At 43.1% G+C, this 8847-nt stretch overlaps 1 protein-coding gene across 4 annotated transcripts in view; it reads left to right on the forward strand.

Moving 5' to 3' along the window:
* Nup210l (nucleoporin 210 like) overlaps positions 1–8847 on the forward strand; it is a 120365-nt gene that overhangs the window by 104992 nt on the left and 6526 nt on the right. For 3 of the 4 annotated variants that reach the window (XM_021157946.2, XM_021157949.2, XM_021157947.2), the window contains 4 exons: positions 675–798; positions 2426–2575; positions 4201–4448; positions 7613–7814. In XM_021157946.2, coding sequence (XP_021013605.1) covers positions 675–798; positions 2426–2575; positions 4201–4448; positions 7613–7814 — 724 coding nt within the window. The remainder of the gene's footprint in view (positions 1–674; positions 799–2425; positions 2576–4200; positions 4449–7612; positions 7815–8847) is intronic. The other variant, XM_021157948.2, reaches the window with a different exon arrangement.

Here is an 8847-nt window from a genome sequence, read left to right on the forward strand (position 1 = left end):
TTCCACAGACATGCCAGGGCATGCATGCACCCACGTTCCCACATGTAAACTTCCACAGACATGCCATGGCATGCATGCACCCACGCTCCCACATGTAAACTCCCACAGACATGCCAGGGCATGCATGCACCCACGCTCCCACATATTAAATAAACCTTAAATGGATGATCGTGAGTGTGGTTCTACGTGTCTGTAATCCCAGCATGCAGGAGGCTGAGGCAAGATCGATGAAACTAGAATTCAAGGAAAATCTTGGCTACACAGTGAGGTCCAGGCCATCTTGGGCTACACTGTAAGACCCTGTCTCAAATTAAATAAGACTATTTCTTCTGGGGATGTAGCTCAGTTAGTGGAGTGCTTAACTAACGTACATGAAGTCCTGGGTTCTAGTTCCACCACATAAGTCAGGTGTGCCTGTAATCCCAGTACTGGGGATGTGGAGGTAGAGGCTGGAAGATCAGAAATTCAAGGTCATCCTAGGCTATCAAGGGAGATGCATGCTAGCCTGGGATACATGAGAGCATGTCTCAAAATAAAATAATAATAAACAGATTTTGTGTTTCTCAGATACATCAGAATGCCAATTTTGTACTTGTATGAAATAGATACTTTTGGCTGAAATAAGTACAAGGTAACAATGGAGGGGACCTGATTTTCCTTTCGTTTGCTGACAGGTAGTAGTCAATGCATCATCAAGATTGACACTCAGCTATGACCTGAAGACTTACCTCACCAATACCCCCAATGCAACTGTATTCAAACTCTTCATCAGCACAGGCAGAAATGTCAACCTCAAAGGTAAGGAGTTTCTCCACAGGCCACTTGGTTATGTCCATCTCCCTTATCTTCCCTCACTCATTTTACTCCTTTGGATTAATATGTTGCCTTTTATTGGCTATGCTTAGTAGTAAATATCTGTGATGCTAGCATGTGCAAAGCTAAGACATGGACTAGAGAGATGGCTTAGAGGTTAAGAGCAATGGCTACTCTCCCAGAGGACACAGGCTTAATTCCCTGCTACATGGCAGCTCACAACCGTCTGTAACTCCAGCTCAAGGGGTCTGACACCCTCATAGAGACATACACGTGGATAAATACAAATGCACATAAAATTTTTAAAAAATCTTAGGGGCTGGTGAGATGGCTCAGTGGGTAAGAGCACCCGACTGCTCTTCCGAAGGTCTGAAGTTCAAATCCCAGAAACCACATGGTGACTCACAACCACCCGTAATGAGATCTGATGCCCTCTTCTGGTGTGTCTGAAGACAGCTATAGTGTACTTACATATAATAAATAAATAAATCTAAAAAATAAATAAATAAATAAGTAAAAAATAAAAAATAAAAAAATCTTAGGCAGGTAAAGAGATGGCTCCACAGTTAAAAGCACTGGCTGCTTTTCCAGAGGACCTAGGCTCAATTCCCAGAACTCACATGGCAGTTTACAACTGTCTGTAACCCATGGAATCTGACATCCTTACCCAGATATAAATAAAAATAAATAAATCATTTTTGTTAAATCTTTAAAAAGAGAGAGAAGGCCAGGCAGTGGTGGCACATGCCTGTAATCCCAGCACTTGGGAGGCAGAGGCAGGCGGATTTCTGAGTTTGAGGTCAGCCTGGTCTACAGAGTGAGTTCCAGGACAGCCAGGACTACACAGAGAAATCCTGTTTCCAAAAACCAAAATAATAAATAAATAAATAATAATAATAATAAATAAAAAGAGAGAGAAGCTAAGACACAAGCATTGCAGCATGTTCAAGGCCACCCTGACCTATAGCAAGATCCTATCTCACAAATGAAAACAAAAAATTTCATCTTACTTCAAAACTGCTTGCAATTTTTATAAAGATTTTTATTAAATCGTGTGTAGGTATGTGGGTATGTGCACATGAATGTAGGTGGCCTCAGTGGCCAAACACCTTACATGGGTGCTTGTAGCTGGTCTTTGCTACTTTGTGGGTTCTTCTGTTTCCCACCCTTGATCCCCCACTACCCTAGTTTCACCCTCTATCATTACATAACAGAGAAATAAGGAGAGAGGAAGGAGAAATGTCTGAATCTAATTTCTTTCCTTTTGTTTCTTCTTTGAGCATGACTAGTAACAAACCTAAACTCTCGCCCCTAAATGGTCACACTCATCCGTTCCACCTCTTGGGGCCCTAGCATTTATATTCCCTCTGAAAAGTTCCCATAATTCCAAATGTCACACAGTCGCAGAAACTATCTGCAGCTAGCAAATCTGCGCCTCTGCTAAAGCACGAGGCAAATCATAGTCAGCTGCTGGGAAGCAGCCCCATATTCCAGGTGTGGGCCTGGGGTTAACACCTGGGAAAACACTTTCTTATACTATTTTTGTGCACATGATTTGCCTCATGCTTTTTCCCTGATGCTAACAGTTATTTAACTCTTCTCTGCTTCTTAGGATCCTGTACCCCAAGTCAGGCTTTGGCTGTTGAAAAAGTTCTTCTTCCCGAGACCCTCATGCTATGCCATGTGCAGTTCAGCAATACTTTACTAGACATTCCAGCAAGTAAGGTCTTTCACATCCATTCGGAATTCAGTGTGGAGAAAGGTAGGGTCCTGTTTCTACACCTGCCACCCTCCTGTTGAACTATATTTGTGTTTTCTCAATCTCTAGAGCTTTTCTCAACCCACTGAACAAAAGGTTGTATTTTTTGTTTTGTTTTGTTTTGAGGTGTCATGTATCTCTGGCTGGCCTTAAACAAGAGTGACCTCTGATTGATGGTCACCTCCAGAGAGCTAGGATTGTAAACTGTGCTACCATGTCCAGTCTATACACTGCTGAGGATTAACCCTAGAGCTTTCTGCACGCCAAGCAAACTCCAACCGAGCTGTATCCCCTATTCAACAAACTTTCATTAATGCATTCCACCTAAAACATGCTGTTTTACTATCTATAACTTACTTTTTGGTTTGTCTTGATTTGTTTTTTGTTTTTTGTTTTTTGAGACAAGGTCTCTCTATGTGGCCCTGAATGGCCTGAAACATATTATGGCCTGGCTTTAGACTCACAGAGATCCACTAGGCTCTGCTTCCTGAGGGCTGAGATAAAAGGCATATACCATCATGTCCAGGCTTAGTTTTCAACATGTAGCACAGTATTTGAATATTCCAAATGAATGTCATTAACAAGAAATAGAGGGTAACGTTCAGATGGCTTGATATAATTGAACTAACACAAAACGAGAGGATTTAGCTAGGCCTTATATAAACCTGTAATCCAGTACCTGGAAGGCTGAGGGACGTGGATCACAAAATGAAGACTAGTCTACGGGGTTAGTTCAAATTTACGTGGGCAATCTAGTGAGCCTGTGTTCAAAATAAAATAAAAAGGTGGCTGAGAATGCAGTGGGAGAGTGATCACCTGGCATGTGGTGGGTCCGAGTACAGTATTGTAAACAAAATGTGTGTGTGTGTGTGTGTGTACTTGGTGGAGGAGGGGAGAAGGGGAGAGAAGAAGAGCAAGGCCGAGAGGAGGAGGAGGGAGGCATAAGCAGGATCATGTACCATCTGAGCTCTTGAATTGAGCCCTCTCGGCTTGAATGGTATGGGTAATGAAGCAGCACTAAAAGGTTCATTCAGAAACCTGCTGGACACTGAATAGATCTTTAGAAAGTTCCAGAACAAGATGCAGATGGAATGGCTCCTTAACTCTATGCACTAGACCAGCAGCCTAGTCCATAGAGCAGTAGCAAGATCACTCTTAAAAAGGTTTAGTCTCCTCAGCACGTTCGTTATACCTGCTTGTGCCATACTGTTTAATTGTTTTTAAAGATCTATTTATTTTATATTGTTTTAATTGTTTTTAAAGATCTATTTATTTTATATACACTGTTGCTCTCTTCAGATATATCAGAAGAGGGCATCAGATCCCATTACAGATGGTTGTGAGCCACCATGTGGCTGCTGGGAATTGAACTCAGGACCTCTGGAAGAGCAGATGGTGCTCTTAACCACTGAGCCATCTCTCCAGTCCCCATACTGTTTAATATTTGCTGAGTGTTGACTTGAGTCCAGCTGCAGCTTCTCCCAAGGACAGTTTCCTTTTCTCTTGTTTGTTCTCCATAGTACTCATTAGTGTATCAGAAATGAATGCTCAAACCATTCTTCTCCCTTACCCTAACTTGTTTATCTCAGTAGAGCCTTTGGGCCTTCCTGCTAAGTCTTTCTTTTCAGGGGTCTATGTCTGCCTAATCAAGGTTCGACAGGAGTCCGAGGAGCTGCGCCAAGTGCTCAGTGTGGCAGACACCTCAGTCTATGGGTGGGCAACTCTGGTCAGTGAACGTGGCAAGAATGGCATGCAAAGAATCCTCATTCCTTTCATCCCTGGCTTTTACATGAACCAGTCAGAGTTCGTTCTTGGCCACAAAGACACTGGGGAGCTAAGAATCCTGGGAGTGGAAAGAGTTCTTGAGAGCCTAGAGGTAAGTGAGACCCAACAGTACTGGGGACAGAGATTTGTTGCCTTTTTCCCAAAAAATTCTCATTACTAGGACAGGTTAGATGGTCTTGAAGGTCCTGAGTTCAAATCCCAGCAACCACATGGTGGCTTACAATCATCCAAATGTGATCTGATACCCTCTTCTGGTGTGTCTGAAGACAGCTATAGTGTACTTGCATATAATAAATACATAAATCTTTTAGGCCAGAGAGAGAAGAAACAGTGTACTTGTATATACATATATAATAAATAAATCTTTAAAAAAAAAAAGATTCTCATTACCTTAGGCTAGCAGTAAAATCTTCACATGGTCAAGATTGGCCTCAAAATTCTGATCCTCCTGCCTCTACTTCCCAAGTGCTGCAAATAAGATGTGTGCTACTCTACAGATTTTAGGCAATGATGGGAACTGAACTCAGGACGATGGGCATGCAGCAAGCCCATGTACTTTACCAACTAAACATCCTTAGTCCTCAGTTTGTTCTGCTTTTAAGACACAGTGTACACCAGGCTACTCTCAAACTGTGTACCTCCTTGGATTCCAGACCTCCTGTCTCTACCTCCCAAGCACTGGGATTGCTAAACATGAACTACCACGTGTGACTGAGAGACAAGAGATTTGAAAAAGATTTTTCATTCTCATTCCAAGGGTAAAAATGTTCTGGGTAACCTACTATTGGAGCTGGAGAAATTGCACAGCAGTTAGGAACTCAGGCTGTTCTTGAAGAGGAACTGAGTTTGGTTTCTAGAAATCACATCATAAGGGCTTACAAACTCCACTTCAGGGAACCTGGTGCCCTCTTCTGGCCTCTCTGAGCACCTTGTATGTGTACAAGCACACATACAGACATACAAATAAACTTTTTAAACTGCTATTAGAGAATCTTTAAAATACTTTGAGATAAGTTTTATTAAAGATTTATTTTATGCATGAGTACACTGTAGCTGTACAGACGGTTGTGAGCCTTCATGTGGTTGCTGGAAATTGATTTTAGGACCTCTGCTTGCTCTGGTCAACCCTGCTTGTTCAGGCCCAAAGATTTATTATAAGTACACTGTAGCTGTCTTCAGACACACCAGAAGAGGGCGTCATTACGGATGGTTGTGAGCCACCATGTGGTTGCTGGGATTTGAACTCAGCACCTTTGGAAGAGCAGTCATAATAATGCTGCTTTTGTTTTTTAATGACTTTAATATACATTGGTGTTTTGCCTGTGTATATGTCTGTGTGAAGGTGTCAGAACCCCTGAAACTGGAGTTAGTGTGCTGCCATTTGGGTGCTGGGAATTCGACCTGGAGAGCACCTAATGCGCTTAGCTGCTGAGTCATCTCAATAGCCATATAAATGGCGACTTTTTGTTTGTTTTTTGAGACAAGGTTTCTCTGTATAGCCCTGGCTGTGTCCTGGAACTCACTCTGTAGACCAGGCTGGCCTCGAACTCAGAAATCCGCCTGCCTCTGCTTCTCAAGTGCTGGGATTAAAGGCATGCACCACCACTGCCCGGCATAAATGCTACTTTAAAAACAATCTTTAGACTTCCAGTCTAAAGGCATGTATGGTGTCATGAGCCTATAAATCTCAGCACCCAAGAGGCTAGTAAAGCAGGACTGCTGGGAGATCCAGACCAGCCTGGGCTACATAAAACCAACTCCAAAAACATTCCCACTTAAAAACTACAGTCCTTGTGATGTAGTGCATCCCTAGCACCCTACCTAGTGCTAGTCCCATCACTCAGAAGTAGAGGCAAAAGAATCAGAAGCCCAGAGTTAGTCACCCTTAGCTTCAAAGGAAATTAAAAAACTTATATAGCCTGGGCTATATAAAATGTTCTAGCCTTTTAGCTTACATCATTTTATTCTTTTGTATACACAAAAGTCTTTCTCAATCGATCACTCGTGTGTGGTGTGTGTGTGCGTGCCATTTGTTGTTTGAAACAAGATTTGTGTATGTAACCTTGCCTGTCTGAGAACTCAAGAGATCATCTTGCCTGTCCCTCACCCCCCACTCCTCACTCTCTCATGCTGGAATTAAAGGTGTGTGTGTTCACATTCTCAGCTCACCACATTTTAAGACAAGGAATATCCCTGGCTGCCCTGGAATTAACACATGTACCTCCCTCTACTCTAGACTATGGGGATCAAATGCATGGCCCCACACCCACCTCCACCCTATTTTTTTCTTAAAACATTATATATTTGTGTAGGAGTACATAGGCATGTGTGTGGAGACCAGAAGAGGGTCTGGGTGTCCTTGTCTATTACCTCCAGCTATATTTTCTTTCTAAACACATTTTATTACATTTTTATTTATGCCACACAGAACATACCGAGGTCAGAGAATAATTTGGTAGGAGTCATTTTTCTTTGAACTCATATCCTCGGGCTTGGAGTGGGGCGTAGTGGCGCACACCTGTAATCTTAGCACTTGGGAGGCAGAGGCAGGTGGATTTCTGAGTTCGAGGCCAGCCTGGTCTACAAAGTGAGTTCCAGGACAGCCAGGGCTATACAGAGAAACCCTGTCTGGAAAAAAAAAAAAAATTAAAAATATCCTCGAGCTTGGAAACAGGGGCCGTTGTACATCGTGGTGCGGAGCCTAGTGCGCACCACGATGTACAACGTCCACAAGCAGTGTACAAGCACACATACAGACATACAAATAAACTTTTTAAACTGCTATTAGAGAATCTTTAAAATACTTTGAGATAAGTTTTATTAAAGATTTATTTTATGCATGAGTACACTGTAGCTGTACAGACGGTTGTGAGCCTTCATGTGGTTGCTGGAAATTGATTTTAGGACCTCTGCTTGCTCTGGTCAACCCTGCTTGTTCAGGCCCAAAGATTTATTATAAGTACACTGTAGCTGTCTTCAGACACTCCAGAAGAGGGCGCCAGATCTCGTTACGGATGGTTGTTAGCCACCATGTGGTTGCTGGGATTAGAACTCTGGACCTTCGGAAGAGCAGTCAGGTGCTCTTACCCACTGAGCCATCTCACCAGCCCTATTCTGTCCCTTTTTAAATACATCCACAGTGGTGAAAAAGCTAATGACTTACTGGCTGGCTAGCTGAATCTTGAAAATTCTTGTACTAACAGAGACAACACTAATTTGTCTTCTTTCAAACAAGTATTTTATCCTTTCTCCCAGGTCTTCCACAGCTCCCCCTTTCTGGCAGTGTCTGGCCATAAGCACTCAATGCTCCCGACAGGCCTAACTGTCTACCTAGTAAGAATAATCAACTTCACTGCCTTCCAGCAGATATCATCCCCTGCTTTCATTAATGTGTCCTGTGCACTGACCAATCAACAAGAAGCTGTGATAGTCAGAGCAAAAGATGCATCTGGTGCAGGTGAGCTCTGGGGACTTTGTTGTTGTTTTTTCAAGACAGGGTTTCTCTGTGTAGCCCTGGCTGTCCTGGAACTCATTCTGGCTGGCCTCGAACTCCCAAGAGATCTGCCTGCCTCTGCCTCCCAAGTGCTGAGATTAAAGGCGTGTGCAACCACGCCCGGCTTTCTGGGGACTTTTTAAGATTTATTTTATGTATGTGTATGTGATCTTCATGCACACTAGAAGGCATCAAATCCCACTACAGATGGTTGCGAACCACCATCTAATTGCTGGGAATTGGACTCAAAGAGCAGCCAGTGCTCTTAACTACAGAGCCATCTCTCCAGCACCACTGGGAACGAATTTTAATCCACATGGGAAAGAAAATGTATTATTCACAATGGACCTTCTGCTCTAGAGGTTGAGTTTCACTAAGCTTTGGCAAGTCTAGAACTGAACTCATGCTCGGATCTCTGGCTCCCTAGTCTACACTGCTTTCCCAGGTTTTCATAAAGACAAGGTCTCACCCTGAACTTGCAGCTCCTGTAGCCATGTTCCTAAGGACCTACACATCCCGAATGCTGCAACTTTGGGTATACTCAGACCTTTTTATTATTATTGTGTATTCCAGGAGATGGACTTTAATTCTGAATATAGGAAGGTAGGATGACCTTTGACTTCTCATCTTCCCCACCTTTTATGATACAGGGCAGTCATTGTACCAACTGATCTACACTGTCATCCTCAAATGTATTTTATACTTAGGCTGAGCATGGTGACCCTGATGGCCCAAAGCGGTAACCCCAGCATTTGTAAGATAACGTCAACTTAATTTGGACGTCAACTTATCAATGCAGCCTTGCCAGGTAGAAGCAGCTATAACATTCAACCCATCTTCAGCTCATTAAGTCATGTGAGCACATCTGATCCACACCAAACATTAAAATGTCCAGAAATCGGGCTGGTGAGATGGCTCAGTGGGTAAGAGCACCCGACTGCTCTTTCGAAGGTCCAGAGTTCAAATCCCAGCAACCACATGGTGGCTCACAACCATC

Source organism: Mus caroli, chromosome 3, assembly GCF_900094665.2.
Source record: "Mus caroli chromosome 3, CAROLI_EIJ_v1.1, whole genome shotgun sequence".
In the NCBI taxonomy this organism is placed as follows: domain Eukaryota; kingdom Metazoa; phylum Chordata; class Mammalia; order Rodentia; family Muridae; genus Mus; species Mus caroli.